This window comes from Stenella coeruleoalba, assembly GCF_951394435.1.
Source record: "Stenella coeruleoalba genome assembly, chromosome: 20".
NCBI classification, from domain to species: Eukaryota; Metazoa; Chordata; class Mammalia; order Artiodactyla; family Delphinidae; genus Stenella; species Stenella coeruleoalba.
In genome coordinates, this window is record NC_137166.1 from 47,656,658 (window position 1) to 47,680,284 (window position 23,627).

General features: G+C 56.6%; 1 protein-coding gene across 1 annotated transcript; it reads left to right on the plus strand.

Moving 5' to 3' along the window:
• Positions 1 to 570: 570 nt before the first annotated feature.
• RABAC1 (Rab acceptor 1) lies at positions 571 to 3,923 on the plus strand. Its single transcript, XM_079907010.1, has 5 exons — positions 571 to 837; positions 1,130 to 1,342; positions 1,657 to 1,754; positions 3,344 to 3,445; positions 3,528 to 3,923. Exons 1-5 carry the CDS (start codon positions 782 to 784, stop codon positions 3,614 to 3,616), a joined length of 558 nt encoding a protein of 185 aa, XP_079763136.1. The 5' UTR covers positions 571 to 781; the 3' UTR covers positions 3,617 to 3,923.
• Positions 3,924 to 23,627: the final 19,704 nt, after the last annotated feature.

Consider the following 23,627-nt stretch of genomic DNA (forward strand, 5'->3'; position numbering starts at 1 on the left):
CAACCCTTTCCTTTCCCCCACTTCCCTCCGTCCTATCCAAAGCAGGGGCATCCCTAGGTCCCTAACCCTAACCCATTCATCCTTGGGAGCCCAAGGGTTGTGGGGGGAGCTTTGCCCCCTACCTTAGATGCACCCCCCTCCAGCAACCATGGCCCCATCACTAGCCTCTTGAAGAAGGAAGAAATAGATTCCCACAAATTCTCTACAGTCTCTCTATTCAAAATGTGGGCCATGGACCAGAAGCATCAACATCACCTAGAAACTTGTTAGAAATGCAAATGAATGGTCTCACCCTAGATCTGCTGAGTCAGAACATCTGCGTGTTTTAGCAAGTGTTTTCTTTTATACCTTCTAGAGTCAGAATGACAGCTCTACACGGCCTCCATCGTACCCTGCACGGGGGAGTACACAACGTTTTCTGCCTTTAGAGCTCCGGCTTCTGACTTTAGAGCTCGCATACCGCCCTGACTCCTGACGACCCACCTTTTCCGACTCCACGCGTCCTGCTTCTGAAACTACAACTCCCACAATGCCCAGAGGCGTCACTTTACGCGACTACATCTCCCAAGGTGTTTCGCGAGCCATACCACCATCATGGCGCCCACTCTCTCCGACATCATCGGGACTACAACTCCCACAATGCTCGGCGGCAAAACTACCGCCCCGAGACCGGCGCCACGTCCGCTCCCGCTCCGCTGGGTGAGGCCAGGCTCGGGCGGGTCCCGCGGAGTGTGCAGGGCCCTGGGTTCGTTATAGCGGTTCTTTCCCTCATAGCACAGACATGGCGGCCGAGAAGGACCAGCAGAAGGATGCCGAGGTGGAAGGGCTGAGCGCCACGTGAGCAAGCTGGATCTAACCCCCCTGACCGAGACCCGGGAGTCCTGGTCCCCCGCCCCTTCCTCCCTGGGGTCCTAGGAATCCCGGCCTCCAGACACATGAGTCTGGGCCCCTGGTGTCCTCTTCGAGGACTCTGGAGTCTGGGTCCTCAGCCCCTTTCTCCCCGGGGATCCAGGAGTCTGTGACCATATCTTCCCCAGAACCGCGGAGTCCGGCCCCCCTCGGTCCTCTTCTTGCTCGAGGGTCCGGGTTCCATCCCGGTCTATCGCTGACCTGGCCCCGCACCCACCAGGACCCTGCTGCCGAAACTGATTCCGTCCGGCGCGGGCCGTGAGTGGCTGGAGCGGCGCCGTGCTACCATCCGGCCCTGGGGCTCCTTCGTGGACCAGCGGCGCTTCTCGCGGCCCCGCAACGTGGGCGAGCTGTGCCAGCGCCTCGTACGCAACGTGGAGTACTACCAGAGCAACTATGTGTTCGTGTTCCTGGGCCTCATCCTGTACTGTGTGTGAGTGCCTCTCCGGCCCAGCCCCGCGCCCACCATGCTGCCCGGCCCACACTGGCCGGCCCCGCCCTCAGCATTCGGCCCCTCCTCTCACTGACCAGGCCCCGTCCCCATGGGGTAGTTCTGCCGGACCTTTTGACCGAAGGGCCAGGTCCCTACTCCCGCATGAGCCTGGCCAGGATTCAGTGTGACCAAATGTGACCTAGACTTCCCCAGCCCCAAGGACGTAGCCTGTCATCCGCCAGTGTAGAAGGTCAGGGCCTCCGTGTCGGGCCCAGTCCCAGCTGCCTGACGCATGCCTCCCTGCCCTCTTCCAGGGCGACATCCCCCATGCTGCTGGTGGCTCTGGCTGTCTTCTTTGGCGCCTGTTACATCCTCTATCTGCGCACGTTGCAGTCCAAGTTTGTGCTGATGGGTGAGAAATCCCCTGCCCTCCTCAAATCCTGGTCTCTTGGAATGCAAGCCTTTGACTCCAAACCTAAGTCCTTGTGAACCCAAGTCTGCCCAAGCGTAGATCTACACTAGATCCCCCAAACTCAATCCCTTAAAGTCTCAGACACACCGGATGCTTCCACCCACTCTCAGCCCCCCAAGTTGCTATTCCCCAAGCCCAGAAGATATCCCAGAACCCACCTCCGCCTGCTCCTGTCCCTTAAACCTCCTCCTTTCCTCTCCCTCCTCCCTTACCTCCTGCCAAAGGCATCAGCTGCAGGTACCCACATTGGACACCAGGTGGCGACCTTACACTGGCCTAGAGCTGGGCTCCCCTTTCCTGCTTCCTGGGGTGGAAGTGGAAAAATCTTGGGACTTCTCAGAGAGGGAAGCTGAGGCCCGTGGCTCATGTGGTCCCAGACTGGCACCAAGCACCACTGAGAAGAAAGAGGGGCCTGAGTTCCCAAGTAGGGGAAGCTCAAGGTTTGGAGGGGGTATAAGGGGGAATTGGGATCAGACAAACAGGTAGAGCTAAGGCAGAATCCTTCAGAAGCCTGCCAGTTTTGTACATGACAAAGGTGGGCTGGGTGGAGGGGCGTGTCGGGCAAGCCCAGGGCATGGAGGGAGCGCCTGGGGCATAGACATGACGTGGCTTCAGCCACTGCTGCCATCCCTTGTAAAAAATGACGAAGAACAATGATCCACGGGTTTCCATCCGAGGATACAGAGGACTGACTGTATTGTTCTGTGAAATCATCCAGGGACTTCCCTGGCGGTCCAGTAGTTAAGACTCCAAGCTTCCAATGCAGGGGGCCCAGGTTCCATCCCTCGTCAGGGAACTAAGATCCCGCATGCCACACAACACGGCCCCCCACAAAAAAAAACAAAAGAAAGAAAAATCATCCAGTTTCTCGGTCAGCCACAAATCAAATCAAATTCTTGTGGAATAATATGCAGACTCAAAAGATACATCCATGGCCGGGGCTTCCCTGGTGGCGCAGAGGTTGAGAGTCCGCCTGCCGACGCAGGGGACACGGGTTCGTGCCCCGGTCCAGGAAGATCCCACATGCCGCGGAGCGGCTGGGCCCGTGAGCCATGGCCGCTGAGCCTGTGCGTCCGGAGCCTGTGCTCTGCAACGGGAGAGGCCACAACAGTGAGAGGCCCGCGTACCACAAAAAAAAAAAAAAAAAATACATCCACGGGTCAGACTTGGCCCTTGGGCCACCAGTTGGAGACTCTAGGTCTACGGGAGTGCAGGTTGGAGCAGGAGAGCTGTAGTCTCGGGAAAGGGAGGCTGGGAGCTTCCTAGTAGGAGTGGGGTTGGAGGGTGGCGAGGGGGCTGAGGAAGGCCCCTTGTATTCCCACGGACAGTGGGTGGGGACATTGGAGACATGGGTGGGGCCCGTGGACTCGGAGGGCCTTGGCACTAGGAGTTTAGATCCTGAGGCTCCCGGACAATCTGGTGTCTTGTGACACCAGATTGGTGGTGGTGGGGGGGGGGCGGGTATCAGGGGTTACTCTGGGAGAGGGCACGAGTATCAGAACAGCTGCCCCAATGCCGTCTGCCCCCAGGCCGAGAGGTGAGCCCAGCCCATCAGTATGCTCTGGCTGGGACCGTCTCCTTTCCCTTCTTCTGGCTGGCTGGCGCAGGCTCCGCCGTCTTCTGGGTCCTGGGTGAGTACAGGGTCTGGGTGGCGCTGTGGGCCGTGGGGGCCAGGTGAGGCAGCCAGGCCCTGAACTGCCCGTCTTCCTGCAGGAGCCACCCTCGTGGTCATCGGCTCCCACGCCGCCTTCCATCAGGTGGAGGCCGTGGACGGCGTGGAGCTGCAGATGGAACCTGTGTGAGGCGGCTTCAAGGACCTGCCAGCCTCCCGGGCCAGCTGCCCTGTCCCCGTTCACCCCCGTCCTGCTCGGCTCTGCAGGTCTGGCCAAAGGCCCCCCTCCCATTACAAGCCCGGGGAGGGACTCCAACTTTGGAAATAAAACTGTTAACAGTTGTTCAGCTAATATTCTCCCAGGGTCTTCTGGGGGTCTGTGCTGGGTGATGCTGGGATCCTGCAGAGGCCAAGAAGGTGGGGAGCGAGTGGGCCATGGGCATGATGGGAGGAGGGTGGTGGACAATAAACAAGATGGATAACAGATATGATAGGACGGCCAGTGATGTCAAGTTCTAAGGAGGAGAAGAGTATGCAGGGGCCCCCGAGACGACCCTCATATCCAGTGATTTGCTAGGAGGACTCAGGACTCAGTATCTAAGTTGTACTCACAGATGTGATTTTTTTTTTTAAGCTAATGAATTGCCACTTACTGGGGCTTTATTTTATTTTATTTTTAATTTATTTATTTTTGGCCACGTTGAGTCTTCGTTGCTGCGCGCGGGCTTTCTCTAGTTGTGGCGAGCGGGGGCTACTCTTCGTTGCGGTGCATGGGCTTCTCATTGTGGTGGCTTCTCTTGTTGTGGAGCACGGGCTCTAGGCACGTGGGCTTCAGTAGCTGTGGCACGCGGGCTCAGTAGTTGTGGCGCACGGGCTTAGTTGCTCTGTAGCATGTGGGATCTTCTCGGACCAGGGATCGAACCCCTGTCCCCTGCATTGGCAGACAGATTCTTAACCACTGCACCACCAGGGAAGTCCCCAGATGTGATTTATTATCATGAAAGACTATGAAGCAAAATCAGCAAAGGAAAAAGGCACATGGGGCGAAATCCAGAGGAAACCAGGCACAAGCCGCCCAGAGTCCTCTCCCAGTGGAGTCACCTGGATTGAGTGTAATACCCCCAGCAGTGAAATGTTGTCTTTGGGGAAGCTCATGAGAGACTTAGTACCCAGAAGGAAAGCAGTTGTTCAGAATAAACAACATCGTTTGCACAGACAGTTTAGACACGAGAGCCACTCTTTCAGGGAGTGGTGAGAACCGTGCTGAAACCCAGGTTCCCAGATACCAGCCAAGGGCCACTACGCAAGCAGGCCTCTCTAAGGACAGCAGTCTTGGGCCTACTCTGTTAACTCTTCCTCACAGAGAAAGTTCTGGAGATGAGTTATAGTTTAAAGAAGACCTCCCTGAGATGACGTTGAATGAAGACTTAAATTGAGTGAGGGAGCCGCCGCAGATCTTTTGGAGGAAGAATGTTCTGGACAGAGGAAGCAGCAGGTGCAAAGGCCCAGAGACAGCGCTGTGCCCGGAGGTTTGAGGAACAGCGAGGAGGCCGGTATGGCTGGAGCAGATGGGGGGGGGGGCGGGGCTTTGGTTTTCCTGAGTGAGGTGAGAGTGACACAATTTGCTTTTCATTGTAACGTGAAGGCTGCTGTGTGGGACCGCTGACAAAAGAGAAATGCACGTGGTAGGGAAAGCACTTGGCAAGTGTGACAGCAAAGTGAGGTGACAGATAGGGTCTGAAAAGCTACTTCAGATGGGGCTGGTCTGGGAGCGCTCTCCAAGGAGGTGGCATTTCAGTGAGCTCTGAGGGAGGCGGAGCCAGCCACAGGAAGAGCTGTGGGCCGAGTGGCCTAAGCAGAGGTACAGCCAGTGCCCAGGCCTGGCAGTGCCTTCCCCTGGCCTCCCCAACTTCATGTCTCCATCACCAAAACTCACCGGTTTATCGTTCATTCAGCAAGTGTTTATCGGGGGCCCGCTGAGTGCTCAACATTGTTCTGGAATCCTGTCACATACGGTGGCCACCAGCCACATGTCGCTACTGAGTACTTGAAACATGGCTGGTCCAGATTAAGATGTGCTGTGAGGGTAAGATACCCACCAGATTTCAAAGACTTAGTAGGAAAAGGGTGTAAAATATCTCGTTAATAATTGTGTATATTGGTTATATGTTGGAAGGATAATCTGTTGGATACGCCAGGGTAAATTATTATGTTCACCTTTTTCTTTTACTTTTTAAAATGTAATTCGGTAGAAAACACAGGGGACTTCCCTGGCAGTCCAGTGGTTAGGACTCTGCGCTTCCACGGCAGGGGCCACAGGTTTGATCCCTGGTCAGGGAACTAAGATCCCGCATGCCGCGCGGCACGGCCAGAAAAAAAAAAAAAGAAAGAAAATACAACATTACATCTGTAGCTCATATCCTGTTTCTACTGGACACACTGGCTTAGATGCTGGGGAACCAGCAGTGCCACAAACAGACGTAGGCCCACATTCATGAGCCAAGCAACAACCAGCAGGAAGCTCTCAGCAAAGCCAATGAAACAGGTGAGGCTGGAGGGTAGCTGGGGAAGGAGGGACTCGCTTAGAGTGGAGGGGAAGGAGGGACTCGCTTAGAGTGGAGGGGCAGGGCCTTGCCGAGCAATGAGCAGGAGATTGCCCCTCAGAGGTCTGGGGGAAGAGTATTACAGCCAGAGGGAACTGCAAGTGCAAAGGCCCTGAGGTAGGACCTGCCCAGTGACAAGGCAACACTGTGGCTGGGGTGAAGGGAGTAACATAGGAGATGACGGTGGGGAGGATGTCGAAGACCAGATGAGGCAGGACCTGCAAGCCACGGGAGGGCTTTGGGTTTTAGCTTAAGGTAATGTGGAACTGTGGAAGGCTGGCTTTTGAGCAGGGGAGGGACAGGGTCAGGTGTGAACGTTGGAAGTATCTCTCTGAGGGACTTCCCTGGCGGTCCAGTGGTTGGGACTCCACACTTCCACGGCAGGAGGCACAGGTTCAATCCCTCATGGGGGAACTAAGATCCTGCAAACCGTGCAGCACGGGCTAACAAAAAAAGAAGAAGGAAAAGAAAATCCGTTCGGTGTCGTGTGGGGGATGGGCTGGAAGGAGTGAGACCAGCCAGGTTGGGGAAGATGAGGCAGGGACGTGGAACGGAAAGGACGGGAAGGCAGATTCAGGAAGATGAGGGTGGGCGCTTGGCGACTGACCTGTGTCGGAGCTGAGTGGGAGAGAGCAGGCAAGGTTGACCCCCGCACTTCTGGCAAAATGGGAACATTAGGGGACTTGGGTGTCTGGGACCACTCTGTTCCCAGTCACCAGGGGCGCACTTCCAGTGGCTGCCACCAGAGGGCAGAAAAGGGCTTCCTCCAGACCTTCTCCAGGGAGGGAGCCAGGGATGGACTTGTCCTGGCCGAGGACACCTGGGGTGCCTGAGGAGGAGAGTCTACTCAGGGGCCAGGGTCCCAATCCCAACTTGGGGGTGGCAGAGGGCATTTAGTTTGTTAATCCAGCTGCCAGTATTCCCAGGGGAAACTGCCCTTCGGGGTGGGTGGTCACTCCGTCCAGTTTCCACTGCAGGGCCTGGAGTCAAAGTAGTCAGGCTGACTTGTTTGGAGGTGACAGAGGCCGGGGGCCCAAGGACCTGGGACTGAGATCCCTGGGGCAAGGGGTCAGCAGCCTGGGTCTGGGGGTTGGTGGTGGGAGGCTGAGACTCAGGCCAGAGGCCTAATCTGGAGGTGACTAACTCCAGGTCCCTAACTGATGTTGAGACCAGAAGCTTCCATGGGGGTGGGCAGAACGGGGGGGGGCACTTCCCCCTCGATCCCTTCCTGAATGACCTTGGGGTGGAGAGTTTTGGTTTTGGGAAAGAGAAACTGGGGGCTTGGTGTCTCATCAGGGGACCAAAAGTCTGGTTGTCTATTTTGGTGATAGAGGCTGGGGGTCCAGTTAGCTGGTTGGAGTGACAGATTGGGGCTCTGGTTGTCAACTTCATGATTAAAGAGCCCGTGGGCCCAGGTTTGGGGTGACAGGGACAAGGGATCTACTTGTCCAGTGTAGAGTGACAGAGTCAGGGAGTGCCTGTACCTCATTTGGGGTGTCAGGCTGGCCATCTGATTGTCTTGTTTGGGGTGACAGCTTGGAGTCCAGTCTCTGGTTTGGGGTAATGGAAATTGGGGATCTTTTATCAACTTTGAGGTCATTTATCTAGCTTGGGGTGACAGACTGGGATTCCTGAGGACACTGGGAGTCCAGGGCCCTAGTTTGGGACGACAAGGTAGGGTGTCCCCTGGGCTGGAAGCAACCTGATCGGGGTCTGATAGTTTCTTGAGGTGGCAGAGACAGGCAACACTGTCTGGTTGGTGGTGACAGAGCCTGGGCACCCTGTTGTGTAATTTGGGACACCAGAGACTGGGGGGTTCTCTGCCCAGATTTTTTTTTTTGGACAACATTTGCTTTTCTTTTTTGGCTGTGCCATGTGGCTTGTGGGATCTCAGCTCCCCAGCCAGGGATTGAACCCCTGGGCCAAGGCAGTGAGAGCACCAAATCCTAACCGCCAGACCGCCAGGGAACTCCCTAGGAGATCATTTTTTTTTAGTTTGGAGAATGTCTGCTTGTCCTGTTTGAGGCTGAAAACACTGGGTCTAGTTCTCAAATTTTAAGTGACAGATTTAGGACTCTTTTGTCTGGTTGGGAGTGACAGAGGCCGGAGTTGGAGTTGTCAGATACTGGGGTTCTTGTCAAGGTTGGGGTGATGGTGACTAGTCTAGTCTGGGGTGACAGACCGGGGGTCTTATTGTCTAGTTTTCGGTGACCAAGACTGGGCCCTGGAGTTTCCTTAGGGGTATCAGATTTGGCATCTAATCCTTTTGGGGGTGACAGAATGATGGTCTAGTTGTTAGGTTGAGATATCAAAATCCTGAGGTTTGGGATATCAGATTGAAGTTTCAGTTTCTAGTTTGGAGCAACAGAAATCGGGGGTCTGGTGAACTCCACTGGGGTGTCTGAGACCTGTGGTCTGGTTATTCCCTTTGGGGTGCCAGGAACACAAGGCCGACTGTCTAGCTTGGGGTTATAGAGACCAAGAGACTGGTTATCTAGTTTAGGGTGATGACACTGGGGTTGGGGTGCTGGTCTGGGCTGAAAGACATTGGGGTGACCATTTGGCGAGTTTGAAGAAGCAGACGGTACAGGTCTGGTTGCCTAGTTCGGGTGACAGACTGACTGGGCTCCTGTTTGGCCTGGGAAGCAGAGACCAGGGATGCCGCCGTCATGAGATTTCAGAGGACCGTGGGGTGTCTTTGTTCAGTGTGCAGGGCCAGAGCCTGGGGGTCCAGGTGTCTAGTCTGGGACATCAGAAGTGAGGGTTCATGTGTCTAGATTGAAGTGGCAGAGACCAGAGGTTCTGGGATTCAGGACCCGGCTTGGGGTGACAGAGACTGGGAGGTTAGGTGTCTAGTTTGTGCTGACAGAGATTAGCGATCGGTTGTCCAGTTTGGGATGAAACGACTAGAGCTCTGGGGTCTCATTTAGGGTGACGTAGAATGGGAGTTTGCTCGTCTAGTGTGGCATGAGCGGGACCAGGGGTCTCGTGGTCCAGTTTAGGATGACAGACCGGAGTTTGATTGACAAGGTGAAGGCTACACAGGCTGTGGGGTCAGGTCTCTAGTTTGAAGTGACATTTATGTACCCAGGTGCCCAAAGTGGAGTGACAGAGCCTAGAGGTACCGTTGTCTTGTTTTGGGGGGGAGGGGCAAAGACTGGGTCCCAGGGCATACTTGGGGTGTCAGTGACTGCGGGTTTGGTTGTATCCTTTTGTGGGGAAAACACTGGGTCCCAGGGACATTCAGTTGACACCCTCTGGAGGTCTGGTTGCCTAGTTTTGTGGGACAGAGACTAGGGTTCTGGGTGTATTTGGAGTGACAGACTAGGGACATGGTTGTCTGGTTTTCAGAGGACAGATGCCATGGTCCCAGGGTGTATTGGGGGTGACAGAATGGGGGTCTGGTGGTCTAGTTCTGGAGATCAGAGACTGAGGTCCCAGAGTATGCTTGGGGAGACAGAGACCGGGGTCTGGTTGTCAGGTTTGCTCGGATATTGACTGGGATCTCAGAGAGGATTTGGGGTGGCAGAGATTGAAGTCTGTCTGGTTTTGTGGAACAAGGACGCAGGTCCCAGAGCATACCTGGGGTGACAGAGCTTGGGGTCTGGTTCTAATTTCGTGTGACAGAGACTGAGGTCCCAGGGAGCATTTGGGATGACAAAGCCGGCTACGTGGTCGTCTATTTTGTAGGACTGAGAGACTGACATCCCAGGATGTTTTGGGGGTGACAGGCTGGTTAAGACCAGAGGTTGGTGGTATGGTCCGGGTGGGGGATTGGGTGCTCAGCTTGTTAACTGGTGGAGAGAGTTTGAGTGCTAGTTGTCTAGTTTGATGTTGCAAACTTTTTTTAAAACATTAATTAATTAAATTGTTTTGGCTGCACCGGGTCTTTGTTGCAGCACGAGGGCTCTTCGTTGCGGTGCGTGGGCTCTAGAGCGCGTGGGCTCCGTAGTTGCAGTGCACGGGTTTAGCTGTGGCATGTGGGATCTTAGCCCCCCGACCGGGGCTCGAACCCGTGCCCCCTGCACTGGGAGCGCAGAGTCTTAACCACTGGACCACCAGGCAAGTCCCTGATGTTGCAGACTTTATTCATCCATTGTCATGTTTGGGGTGACAGAGACTATAGGTCTAGTTGCCCAGATGGGGTGACAGAAACTGTTGGTCTTGTTTTCTAATTTGGGGTGATAAGGACTGGAGTCTTTTGTCCAGTTTGGGTTGACATTAATTGGGGTTCAGTTGTCCATTTGGGGGAGACAGGTACTGGGGTCAGTTGTCTAGTTTGAGGTGATAAGACCAGGTGTCCAAGGTGACATGGCTGGGGGGATACCATCTCTCAGTTCCAGGTGACAGAGACTACCTGTCCCTGGGTCTGGAGCCAATTCATGTGAACAATGGTTCAGTTTAGGGTGACAGAAACTGTGTGAGGCCAGTCATCTACTTTGGGATGATAGAGTTGGGGTTTCACAATCTATTTGGGGGTGATGGAATGGGGTAACCGAGATTGGGGGTGTTGGTGAATAGTTGGAAAGAATTTTTTTTAAGTCTTTACTGAGTTTGTTACAATGTTGCTTCTGTTTTAGTTTTTTGGCCCTGAGGCATGTGGGATCTTAGCTCCCCGACCAGGGATTGAACCCGCACCCACTGCATTGGAAGGCGAAGTCTTAACCACTGGGCCACCAGGGGAGTCCCCCTATTGGAAGGAATTGAGATGGGGAACTAGCTTGCCTCCTTTGGATGACAGAGACCAAGGGTACCTTGTTGGGGTGTCAGAGACTAGAGTTCTGCTAGTCTACTTTGGGATGACAGATGGGGACTCAGTTGTCTAGTCTGGGGAGACACAAACTGGGGATCCAGTGGCCCAATTTGAGATGACACACGGCATCGTGGAGATTGGTTATATTTTCATACTAAGGGTCTGGTGCTCTGTTTGGGGTGGTGTGACCAGGGGTGTGGGGACCTGGTTTCCCATGTCAGAGATTAGGGTCCAGGGCCTAGTCTGGGGCATTAGGCCAGGAATCTGTGTAGAGGGCGGCAACACGGGGGCCAGCTGTGTAGCTTGGGGCACAGAGACTGGGGTTGTGGTTGTGCCCTTTGGTAAGACGGAAGATCACCAGTTTGTCGTTCCAGTCCTCTAGTTTGGGGTGCAGAGCCTGGGGACGCGGTGCCTTCCAAATGCTGAGTCTCAGTGTGCTGGCACCTGAGCGTTCCTGGGGTGACTGAGTCAGGGGTCTCCTGTGCCCAGGCGTGGGGTCCCTGGACCAGTGTGGATTTCTGAGTAAGCGTGGCCTTGGTGTGGAGCCCCGTTTGGGGGTTACAGAAGCTGGGAGTCTGGGCTTCTGGAACCTGAGAGGTCAGGACCCCAGGGCCCAGGATCCACTTGAGGGCTGCTTGATTGGGTTTGGGGACATCTGTGTCACAAAGGGCCAAGGGCTTTCAAGGCTGGGATATCTCAACATGTGGGCGTGGAGGTGATGGACACTGGGACAGAGACACCCAGCGTGGGGAGGACAGGGCCCGAATGCAGGTCTGAGGCGGGGGGGGGTGGGGTCTCTGAGGCTGGGGCACAGTGGGCTGTGGGCCTTTCTGGCTCGGGGGGGTTCAGCTGCCTTAGTCTTAGTTAAACACAACAGGGTCCTGAGGATCAAAGTCTAAATTGGGGCACATGGTTATGGTGGTTAAGTGCATTGTCGCAGGTGATGAAAACTGGGGACCCAGATCCCTACTTGGGGGGGATACTGAATTTGGGGTGACCGGAGTCCCTCCTGCCGAGTTCTGGTGCTCGTGAGCCCACGTTCCTGATTTGGGTGCCTAAAGCCAGGCTCTAGATCTGCGACAGTGCAGACTTACATGGGGGCTGGAGGGGGCCACGGAGGCCTGCATTAGTGCTGACAGCGGGGGCCCAGCTGGTGACACAGGAGGGGCCTCCTGGGGTGCTTCCCCTGTCAAGCCTGTTTGAGTCCGGAGACTCAGCTGCCCAGTTGAGAGCAACTGGTCTGGGGTTTAGCGGTGACCACACTTGGCAGCCCACATGCTCATTTTGGGGTCCTGTTGATGACTTTAGAGCGGACTGCAGTTTGGGGCTCGCTGAGCCTGGGTGTCCCACACCGTGGTTTGGGGGTATCTGACACTGGGAGGCTAGATGCCGAGCTTGTGGGTGACTAGCCGTGGGGTTCAGATGCTCTTCTGAGAGAGACTCGCTGTGGCTTTACCGACTGCGGGGCCTTGAAGGTAAACTTAGCGGGGAGACTGTGGTCTGCATTCTAATTTGAGGATTAAGGCTGGGGCCCTAAGTGCTAAATTCGAGGTGACTTTCCCTGGTGTCCAGATGGGAGGTTCTGGGGATAGCTGAGGCAAGCTACTCAGATGTCTAGTTTAGGGGGGGCCTCATATGGGCTGCCCAGATGCTGAGGTTGAGATGGCCAACGGGGAGTCCTAATGCCAGTTTGGGATGACGGCTGGAGCCCAGGTGTCAAGTTTGGCAGTGAGCCCCTCAGTCACCTCCAGTTGACTGTGTCTTCAGATGCCTCCCTGGGGGCTGGGGGTGGCTGTCATCCTTGGACTTCCCTGGTGGTCCAGTGGTTAAGGCTCTGCACTTCCGCCGCAGGGGGTGTGGGTTTGATTTCTGGTGGGAACTAGGATCCTGCATGCCGCTCGGCGCGGTCCAAAAAAACAAAAAAGAAGCCTAGTTTTGGGGGGCATTTAAGAGGGGGGACTAGCTGCCTCGTTGGGGATTATTAAGAGTTCCTAATACTTACATACAATTTGGGGTTCACTGAGCCTCAAGGCCTAGTTGCCAAGGATTGAGGCGACTGTCACTGGGCTTCCTTGTACCTGGTTTAGGGGTGATGGAGTTTGGAGTTGCCTAGTATGGGGGTGTCTGAGGCTAATCACCCAGGTACCTAGTTAAGGGTTGACTGACCCGGCGGCTTAGAGCTTGGAGGGCCTAGATGCCTGGTTTAGGGGTGGCTTAATGGGGGTGGGTCTCAATACCTAGTTCGGGGTGAACTAACCTCAGGGCCCAGATGCTGAGTTTAGGGTTTGCCAACTAGAGGGGCTCTAATGCTTATTTCATTTGGGAGGTGCTGAGACCAGGGGCCCAGCTGCCTATTTTTGAGGTGTGTCAAAGTCAGGTGTCTGTGAGACTGTGGCGGTGAAGAGGTCGGAGGTTCCTGCCCACGGAGTTTCCTGCTACTTATTTTAATGGTGACGGTGGCTGTGAATCCATGTACACGTTTTTGGGCTGAATGAGCCTCGGGGCCTAGTTAACAAATTTGGGGGTGACTGTGGGTCCCTGGTGTCGCGATGGTGGGTAATTGGGCTGAGATCCAGAAGTTTGATCTGGGGAATAGAGGCTAGTTTGGGGCACCTGACTGGGGGGTTCACATCCCTAGTTTGGGGGCTCACTGAGTGGAGGGATACAGAGGCTTGGCTTTGCGGGGGGGTTGAATTAGTCTCCTGTGGCTGGTAACAAACCAAGTGGCTTAAAACAGGAGAAATTTATTTCCTCGCAGTTCTGGAGGCCAGAAGTCCAAAATGAAGGTGTCAGCAGGGCCGCCATCCCTGCAAAGGCTCTAGGGGAGGATCCTTCCTGGCCTCTCCCTGGCTCCATCTTCACATGGCCTTTTCCTCTGAGGCTTCTCTTCAGTCTCGGTCTCTTATAAGGACATCACCGTCGTCCCTGGATTTAGGGCCAGCCCAGGTAATGCAGGGTGGCCTCATCTGGAGATCTGTCACTTAATGACATCTTCAAAGACTCTTTACCAAATAATGCCACATGAGCAGGTTAGGACATGGACATCTTTTGCGGGGCCATCACAACCCACTACAGGGGCGTTTGAGGCAGGTGCCCTAAATTCTGAGTTTGAATCTTTCTGATTATGGGGTTCCCAGAGTTTATTTTAGGGTGACTGACCTTGAGGGTCAGCTCCAAATGCCTGACTAGGGGGTGCTTGGCTTCATTTGCCTACTTTTAGGGTAACAGCCTATGAGATACTAATGGTTAGTGTAGGGGTAACTGAAGGTTGGAGCCAGAGGTGTATAGTCTGGGGATCACTAAGCTTCAGTGTCGGAGTCCTGTCTTTGGAGATGTCTGAGGTTGGGAGGCTAGCTGCCTAGTTTGTGGGTTAACTTATTAAGTTCCTAACTCTTAGGGGAGGTGATGCGGAGGGAGCTCAGATGTGCATCTTAAGGGCAACTCATGACGGGGTTCCAGATGGCAAGTTGGAGAGCTAGTAAAGCGGCTTGTTCAAATGCCTGGGTTAAGGTTACCAACGATTGGGTCCAGATGCACGTTTTGGGGGTGATGGTAGAGACCTAGATGACTAGTGTCAAGGTGATTTGCTGGGGGGTTCCTGACCTTGTCTCAGTGGAAACTGAGTCTGGAGCCAACTGTCTAGTTTGGGGGAGTCTTAAGCTGGGGGGGACCCAGATCCCAAGTTTGGATTGATTGAGTCTGGGGCTCCAGTTGTCAAGATTGGAGTTACTCAGTTTACGGGCGACTGAATTTCAGTCCCATTTCCCAGTTTGTGTTGAGAACAGCATTCATGCCCTGAGTGGGGTGACAGCAGCTGGGGGCCCATTTGTCTAGCTCATGGGTGACTTATCTCAAACTCCTGATGTTTGTTTAGGGTTCAATGAGGGAAGTCTAGTTTAGGTGTGCCAACTTTAGGGCCTCTGATGCTTAACTCTGGGATGACCGAGTCTGAGGGAATAAATGTCTACTTTAGGGGTCACTTGTGGAGTTACTTATTTTGGGGTGACTGATCTAAGGCCCATCTCCCTTATCCTGTCAGTGTCTTGGGCTGGAGGTTTGGGGTGAATGGGGCTGGGGCCCAGAACCCTCGTTTGGGGGTGTCTAGGGCTGGGCTGTGCGTAGAATACGTTTCTGAGTCTGGGTAACTTTATATGGCCTCGGGTGACTCAGCTCGAGGTATGGATCTGATCCTAGGGGTCTCCAGTCTGCCTGGGGGTTTCTGAGAGCCGGTGGGGACTCACGTGCCTGGTTCTTGGGTTTCTAGCCGCCTCCTTTGGGGGACTCTGAGGCTGGGGCCCAGAAGTACTAAAGACCCCATCCTCAGGTCTGGGGACCCCAGCTCCACTGCTGCCCCCAAGGTCGGGCCCCTCCTGTGGATCTTTTGGGAGGGGTGATCCATTTCGGGGGTGACCGATTTGGGGGTCACACGCCTGGCCTACGTAGTTCTGGAGGGCACTGAGGGGGCCTGGGCGGGGCGGGAGTGGGAGCCTTGAGGCGCAGAGCCGGGCTGCGGTCCCCGGGGCTGGCTGCGGCGGGGGTTCCCGCGGGAAGCAGAGCGCGGCGGGGCAGCCGGCGGCGGGAGGGCGAGAGCCGGAGTGACAGGAGAGGAAGAAAAATGGGCCGAGAAATCAGAGTGGACGCGCGCGCGGCGCGAGTCCGGGAGCGGGCGGCGGCGGCCGCGCCTCTGCCTCGAGGGACGCCGCCCGCGCGCCTTCCCGGGGCCCCCGCCCTGGAGGCCGGGGCCGGTGATCCTACCCCTCTCCCCTAATTCCAACCCCGCGCTCCTCCCGCTCCCCGCCGAGTTCCCGTCCCACCCCTCCCGCGGTCCAGGTCCCCTCTCGCGTTCTACGTGACCCTGCCGAGCTCCTCCTTCCTCCAGGGAGTTCTATTTACTACGTCCACGTTCTCGCCCCCCCGCAGTTATCTTCCCCTCCCCCCGCCTGCTTTCTATCTGAGTCGCCCACGTTCTAAGCTCTGCCTCTACTGCCTAACTGCCTTCCCCTCCGCCTCCGACGCCCCCTCCTTCTTTCCTAAGTCTGTTCCCGCAATCCAACTCCCTCCTTCTTCAATCCCACCCCCCAGATTCTCTGCGCCCCCATCTCTTCCAAAGGTTCGAAGCGGAAATGGGGCGCGCGGCGGCGGCGGGGGAGGGGCGGGGCGGGGGCGGCGGCCAATGGAGCGGGAAGCAGGACAAATGAGGCCCGGCCCGCGCGGCCGACAGGCCCCTCCATCTTCCCATTAGCGCCTAATGGCCCCCCCGCCGCCGCCTGATGAAGATTTATCGGCCCCGGAACCCCCGCCCCCTCCGCCCCCTCCGCCCCGGGCCTCCCCCTTCGCCCGGCCCGGCGTCCCCCGCCCCCGCCGCCCGGCCACCTGATGAAGCCGTCCGCGGGGCGGGAGGGGCTGCGGGAGCCCGACCGAGACGGCCCTCGCAGAGACCAAACGAGACAGCCAGACAGAGCCGCCCGGACGACGAAGAGAAAGTTCCGGGGACGCGGGAGTCAGGGACCGTGGGAGGGAGTTGAGGGAAGGGGAGGGAAGGGTCTGATCGGCAGCCCAGGAAGCTCCGCAACAGTGAATCGGTCCTTAATTCTCTGCCCAAGAGCCCGGGAAGGGAGTGGGCGTGGGGGTGGGGAGGGTCCCACCGAGGCTGGAGGAGTCAAGGCCTTCAGGGGCCCGAGGGGGAAGATAAAGCTAGGGTTCCGGAAACCTGAATCTGGGAGAGTGGTGGACTCGGGACCCTAACTCGGGGAACCTGGGAGGCCGAGGGCGCCGGGAGCCCGGACTCCTGGGCCCCGGGCTGGGAGCTTGGCAGTGGGGGGGGGGGGGGGGGCGCTGGGTTGGGAGGCCCCTGATTGATTTCTGTTTACCGGCTGTCCCCGGCGGGCGGAAGAGCGAATCGCGCCCCATCCATCAACAGGCTCGCAGCCTCCCTAATAAAAACATTTTACTCCTAAATGATCTCGAACTAATTAACTCAAAGTGTTAATTAAAGTTTGCGCAGACAGCATTGTCATCAGGGAGGGCGGAGGATCCATCTTCCTGAGAGAGAGACAGGGTTGGGGGGGCCGCATCCAGAGAGGAAGGGAGAGTTCCCCATCCCCCTCCCACACTGATCCCACATCCCTGTCCGCTGCTTCCCTAGCTCTTCTCACAGCCTCCCCTGGTTTTCTCTGTCACTTCTTTTACCTGCCTGTGTCCCTTCCATCCCTGTCACCATGTCAGTCTCTGTGTCTGAGTTTCTGTGTCTCTCTGTCTCTTTATGCTCTCTTACTGGAAGGCTGTCTCCCCACATTGCTCCCACTTCCCGTTAATGGGGAGCCTTTATCCATGTGTCTGTGTGAGTCTTGGGGTTATGTGTGCAGACACATACGTGTGTCAGAATGTGTATGTGGACATGTGTGTATGTCAGAGGATACATGTGTGTCAGAGTTAGTGTGTGCGAATGTGTGTTTGAGTCCAGGGGCAAGTGTGTGGACACCTGACTGTCGGGGTTTGTGTGCGGACACGTGTGTCAGGGCTTGTATGCACACAGGTATGCGTGAGCGCAGCAGCGTGTGTGTGTGCATGTGTGTGTCCAGATGTGTGTGACCAGTGCTGACAGGAGGGCTGTGGGACTCTGGCACGGTGTCCCTGAGACCTCTGGGAGTCCCTAGGGACACAGCCAGGGTCCCCTTCCTGTCTCCCTCTAGCACAGGCAGGCCGGAGCAGGTCTGCAGGTCCGCTGGCTAAGTGAGTGACCAGGCGTGAACTCAACCGTGAACTCAGGTGAACTTGTGCACACATGGGTGTGCAGCCCCTCCCTCTGCCCCTGGACCCTGGACGGGGCCTCCTCCTCCCCAGCCCCACTCTCCCCTTCCCCCTCATCCACAGCAGGCAGCCAGCCGGGCAAGGGAGCTGGGGCCAGGACAGGCCACCAGGCCATGGGCATCCATTGGGTGGCTGGCTGGGCAGCCCCGGTGTGAGCTCATACATCAGGGCTGACAGGCTCCGAAAGCCCCGGAATTAAAACCTAAATCGAATATTGATCACCCGCTCCAGCCGTGGCGCCCACTACGGCCCCCCCAGCTCCCTCGCGCTTGCTCCCTGCTCCCCTGCTCTCAGACGTCACCGTCACCGCTGTCCTGTCTTTCTCTTTCTTTCCTCCTCTCTCCCCTGCTTCTCCCCACCCTGGCCCCACTTGTTCTGGTGACTTGTCTCTGGCCCCAGCAGGTGCTCTGTCAGCCAGAGACAGAGAAAGGAACACCCAGAGACTGAGAGAGGTTGAGAGACACACTGTCACAGAGACACGGGGATGCACAAAACAGACCCAGACACGAAATAGTTAAATGCAGACCCTCAGACAGACCCAGAGCAAGCAGCGCATAGACACAAACCCAGGAAGACAGACAGACACACAGGCACCCACAGAGGAACACACAGGAAGTCACATATAGTCACACCCTGAAAGTCACATAGACACAGACACACAAAGATACTACACACAAGATGCAGATGGAGAAAGTTACACTCAGACGCCCACAGGCCGATAGACATGCACAGGCCCACAGAGTTACAACTACACACACAGGATCACATAGGCATGGGGGTAGTGACACACAAAGACAGGCACAGTCACACAGCAAGTTACAACAACATAGGCAGAGTGAGACAGGGAGACAAAGTATTGTCATCCCTGCAAGGCAGACGGACAGACAGACTGAACTCCAGAATGACAGGAAGCACACACACATTCCCTGTCCTCCCATCTCCACTCATTCTGACATAACCCCCCTCGCCCGACTCACCCCCAGGTGCCACCCCCCAGTGCTGCATCCAGGCTCTCAGACCTCATCCCCCTGCTCCAGACCAACTGAGCAGCGCCTTCCATGCCCCAGGGTCCTGGGCTGCGCCGGGAAGGGAGCTAGAGAAGTGGACTCCAGAGGGGCAAAAGGGCTTCTCCTCCCACAGGGGCAGGGCCAAGGTCATGTTGACCCTGCTGATCCAGGGATCCGGGGTCTCGGTCTCTGAGACCACCTGCGGGATGGAGGCCAGACAGTGAGAAGAACTTCCCTGGGCCATGATGGCTGGGGGGGGACCCCACAGAGTGGGCAGGGGTGCCGCCCCGGCCCCCCCCCAACCAGCCCCTGGCTTCCCGGCTGGGGCGGGCGGCGGTGGAGGCCGGCGGTGGCGGCTGCCGGGGAGAAGATGAATCTTTCATGAGTGATTTGCGGCCGCCTCTTCTCGTCCCGTGTTGTTTAATGTTTCAATTTGGGCGAAAGCAAAACATTCAATCAGGCGGATTAAGTGCGTAATGTGCCTCATCGCTCAATCTGTCGCCTCCGCCGGGCAGCCCGCCGGGTGGGGGGGGTGGGGATTAGGAGGGGGTGGTGGGCAGAGACCCCGACCAGGGGAGCCCCGTCCCCAGCTCCCCTCCAAAGCTGTGCCTCGGGAAGCCCCTCAGCCTGGATCCCCTGCGAGGCCAAATTCTCCCCCAGTCCTGGATCCAGCCTCACCCCTTCGTACCACTTTCTGCTCCATCCTGGGGTGTCCACTTGCTTTGGGGGCCCTGGCTTCTCCATAACCCCCTGTCCACCTGTCTTTCTCTGTCCACTTCTTGTCTTTCTGGGTGTGCCTGCCAGTTTCTGTCAATTTGTCTGTCTCTGAGTGTCTGCTCATCTCTTTCTCTTTCCTTTTCTCTATGTCAGCCTGTACTTCCTTCATCTCTCTCTGTGCATCTGATTTCTCTCTGCCTCCTTACTGGGTTTTCTCTTCTTCTTTACATCTCCCTTCTTCTTCCTTCTTTAGATCGACCCGCCATCCCTCTGTCACACTGTCCTTCTGTCCACATGGCTTCTGTCTCTGTCTCTCGTGCTATCGGTACCAGAGTCTTCCCACTAGCCCAGCCTCTCTCTGTCCAACAGCAGTCTTTCTGTCTCCCTTACTCAGTGCCCACTGTCTATGGGCAGACCCCCCTCTGTCCCCCATCTTCCCCTATCCCTCTCTAATTTGGCCCCTGTGCCATGTCCTCTCTCTCCTCTCTCTCTTTCGACCAGGATCTCAATCCTATCTGCCTGACCCTTGCCCCTTTATCTGCCTACTTCTCTGTCCTGTCTTCACCTCTGTTCCCGTGTCCACCTGTTTCTTTGTCCCCATCTCTCAGTTTCTGTCTCTCTGTCTCTGCTCCCATTTGGGTCTGTCCCTCTGCCTTTCCTTCCTGGGGTTCCTTGACCTGTCAGCTCCCTGTCCCTCGGCTGGCCTAATCCCCATGTCCACTAGGGGGCAGCAGGTACAGGCTTTTCTGGTGGGGAGGCTGACCCAATGGCTGAGGAGCTTCCCAGCTGTCCCACTGCCTGTCTGCAGACCATCCCAGTTCCGGAGTGTCCAAGCCAACCGGCCCCCTCCTCCCTCAGATCCAGAAGTCTGGGTCTCCACGCCCTCCTCCCTCAGACCTAGGACCCCAGCCCCCCAGCCTCCTCCTCCCTCAGACCCAAGCATTAGGGTCCCCAGTCACCTTCTGTCTCAGAACCCAGGGGTCCTTCCTCCCACCCCCTCTTTCCTCCCTTCCAGGCAGGCTGTGACCTGCTCAGGGCTAAACGGAGATTTCAGCTGGGGGACTGACAGGCACTAAGCAGAAATGTTGTCACCACTGCCTGCTGCTGAAACCCATGGGGCTGCAAGGCCAGGGCCCCACAGCATGTGCAGGCTCGGGAACAGGAACACACACAGATGATTCCAGGAAACACACAAGTAATAGGATTCCGTCATAACATGCAAGGGCACACACAGACCCCCTACCCCAGTCACACCCGGGAGCCTTGGATCAGACCCCTCGCCCCCCAGAGAAGCTCACAGACACACAACACACACACTCACACTCCACGTCAACCAGCCCAGCAGTTTGGACTGTGCCATGCGAACACACACACACACACACACACACACTCTCCCCTCCATTCAGAGTGACTTTGGGGTGCAACACAGGCAGGGCAGGAGGCTCTCCCCAGACTCCCATCTCTGTGCACCCTCAGCCCCCAGGACCCCTCAGCCTCTGCCCCCTCCTGGGTGACCTTGCCCACCCCTCCCCTCCCCTCTCAGCAGCCTCTCTCCCCCTCCTCCCCTCTGCCCCCCACCCCTTCTCTCTCCTTTCCGTTTTCTCTCCTCTCTGTGCTCAACACTCCCTCAGTCTCTCTCCCCAGGTCCTTAAGTTTCTCCTCATCTCTCACTTTTAGTGTCTCTTCCATCTCTCTGTCTGTCTGTCAGTTTCTCCTGCCTCTTTCTCCATCTTTTTCTCTGAATCTGTCTTTGTCCATTTCTTGGCACCCCTGTGGCAAGTCTCTAATGCCCGGGTTTCTCTCTGAGACTCTCTCAGTTTATCTCTCAAACTGTCTCGATTTCTTAGTGCCCCCCCACCCCGTCTCTCTATCTCTGAGTCTCTCTCGATTTCTGTCTCCCTTTCTATAACTTCAGGCTTTGCCGTCTCTGTTTCTCTCTCTGCGTCTCCGTGTCTCTGCATATCTCTGTCTCCCCCCTCGCCCATCTCTCTGGGCTTCTCTCTCACTGTCTGTCTCCCTCTCTGTCTCTCTGTCCATCCATCTCTCTCTTCTCCCAGCCCCTCCCTCCCTCCCCCTCTCTCCCTCTCTGTCTCACTCTTCGCCTCTCTTTTCTCTCTCAAGTGTTTTCAATTTTATTCTGAGTGGAATTAACTACCCCTGATGTCAAATTGCCGCCGAAATCGATAATAATATCTTTACAAAAGAGGATATTCTCCTCTCGGAGAACGGCCTCTGAAAAATGGAAAATTTAGTCGAAATTGATTCATTACTTGACACTTTATAGAACGGCTGCGTATTGATCGCACCTGTCATGTCCCATCTCCCCTAATCGAAGCTGAAGGCCGGCTCCGATGCCTGCTATTTTTCATAATTCCACCGCAGCCGACAGCTCCACAAACACCGCCGCTCGCCCGGCCTCCGCCTCCCCGCTCTGGCCGCCACCGCGCGCGCCCTCGGCCTGGCCCCGGCCTCGCGGGCCGCGCCTGCACCGCGTCCATCTGTCCGCCGATTCCCTGCATGTCCTCTGTCTGTCCTCCCCTCGCACGGGGCCACTCTCCCCTGCTGTCTGTCTGTCCTCTCCGCCCCAACCCCAAGCCCTAAGCCTGTCCGTCCCTTTCCTGGGACCCCTCCCCCATCTGTCCACCAGTCTTCTCAACACCCCGCCTTTGTCCGTCTGTCTGACTCCCACCCCACCCCCACACACGCATTTTCCCTGGCTGGCTGCCTCTCCCCGGCTTCCCAACGGCCCGTGTGGCTGTCTGTCTGTCGTCCGTGTCATCCCCTGCCCGCATCCTTCGCCACTTTCCAGGCGGTGGGGGTGGGGGAGGGGTGGGGGAGGGGTGGGGGAGGGGGGGTGCTGTCTGCTCCCCCTCCCCCAGCAGACTTGATTCCCCCGGCTCTGGATTTCCTCAGCGCTCCCCACACCCTCGGCCAGGCCTGGCCTCGCTGCAGCCCTGCTCCCCCGGCCCTCCTTCAGCCACCTCCCTAGGAACCCAGGGCTGCCCGCCCTCCTCCCTGAACCCCTCTTTACCGCCTCCCCCCTCCTCCCCTCCCTGCTCTCTTTAACATCCTCCCCCTCCCTCCTCTCACTCCCTTCCTGACCCTCCCTGCGCCAGACTCTGCCTTCCGTGGGGACCCAGACATGAATCCGACACAGGCCCTGCCCTCGGGGAGCCTTGAGCCAGGCTGGGTAGGGGGTGAGGCCAGAGTGTGGGGGGGTGTCAGACTGCCAGAGGACGTGCAGAGAGCCTGGGGGGTGCGGTGGACTCTGCTCGCGGGGGTGTCAGAGCTGAAGATCAGCGTCTAACGTGGGAGTGTATACAGCAGGGTAATAGCCTGCTGCTTGAGAGCATAGACTGCCACCCCCCAACCCCCCCCACTCAACCCCCCCCACCCGGCCAGCTGCCTTGGCTCAGTTCCCACTTCCAACACTAACTAGCTGTGTAACAGGGGGCAAGTGACTTCTGTGCCTCAGCTTCCTCATCTGTAAAATGGGAATGACGCTAATAACAGCACTTATCTCGTAGGGCTGCTGTTGAGAGAATTAGTTAATCTATGTATAGAGTTTGGGCCAGTGCCTACTCAGAGCAAATACCATTGAAGTGACAATTGTCATGGCTGTTGTAACTGTGTACAGACCCTATTCAGCCCAGTTCCGCCCTCCGCCCCCCGCCCCCCGCCCCCAGCTGCCATCCTTGCCTCTTGTGCTCCTGTGGTTCAGGGAGGACCTTGCCCACCTGGAAGTGGGTCGGGGGTGGATTCTTGTGGCAGGAGGGGGGCGGGTCAGCGTATACCCTTCCTGGTTTCACCCTCAGTCACCTTTAGTAGCGTTCAGGCACCTGGAGACCCTTTCAGGGGTGTCACCCTCAACCTAAAGGGACGCATTAGCCCTCACGGGGTGGGGGTGGGGGTGGGTCCTCGTACTCCCTAGGGGTTTGAAAAGAGTCTAATGGATGTTACAGACCCCAGAGGTGTTCTCTCTCCTTCATGGGTAATAAATTCAGTCCACTGGGTGCTTCAGGCTGGTGAGGGTGTCCTCTCTCTCTCTCTCTCTCTCTCATTTCCAGGGGGCATTAAACACCCTGAGGGCGTTCTCGCTCAGCGGGGTGTTAACTACAGTCATCTGCTATTGCAGGCTCCCTGGGGTTGTTAACTACAGCTTAATGGTCCCCCTCCTGTGAGAGGCTTCCTTCAAGTCAAGTAGGTGTAGGTGATACTGCTAACGAGTGAATACACAGCCCTGGTGGGTGTTACACCCCTCCTCGGAAACGTCTTACAACAAGAACTCTGGCTTTTATTGAGCAGCTACTG

Excerpts from the sequence above, each read along its gene's own strand:
- RABAC1 (XM_079907010.1), top strand. The coding sequence starts at position 782 with ATGGCGGCCGAGAAGGACCAGCAGAAGGATGCCGAGGTGGAAGGGCTG. Across the intron at positions 1,343-1,656 it reads GGCCTCATCCTGTACTGTGT|GGCGACATCCCCCATGCTGC; the intron begins GTGAGTGCCTCT and ends GCCCTCTTCCAG. Across the intron at positions 3,446-3,527 it reads CGCCGTCTTCTGGGTCCTGG|GAGCCACCCTCGTGGTCATC; the intron begins GTGAGTACAGGG and ends GTCTTCCTGCAG.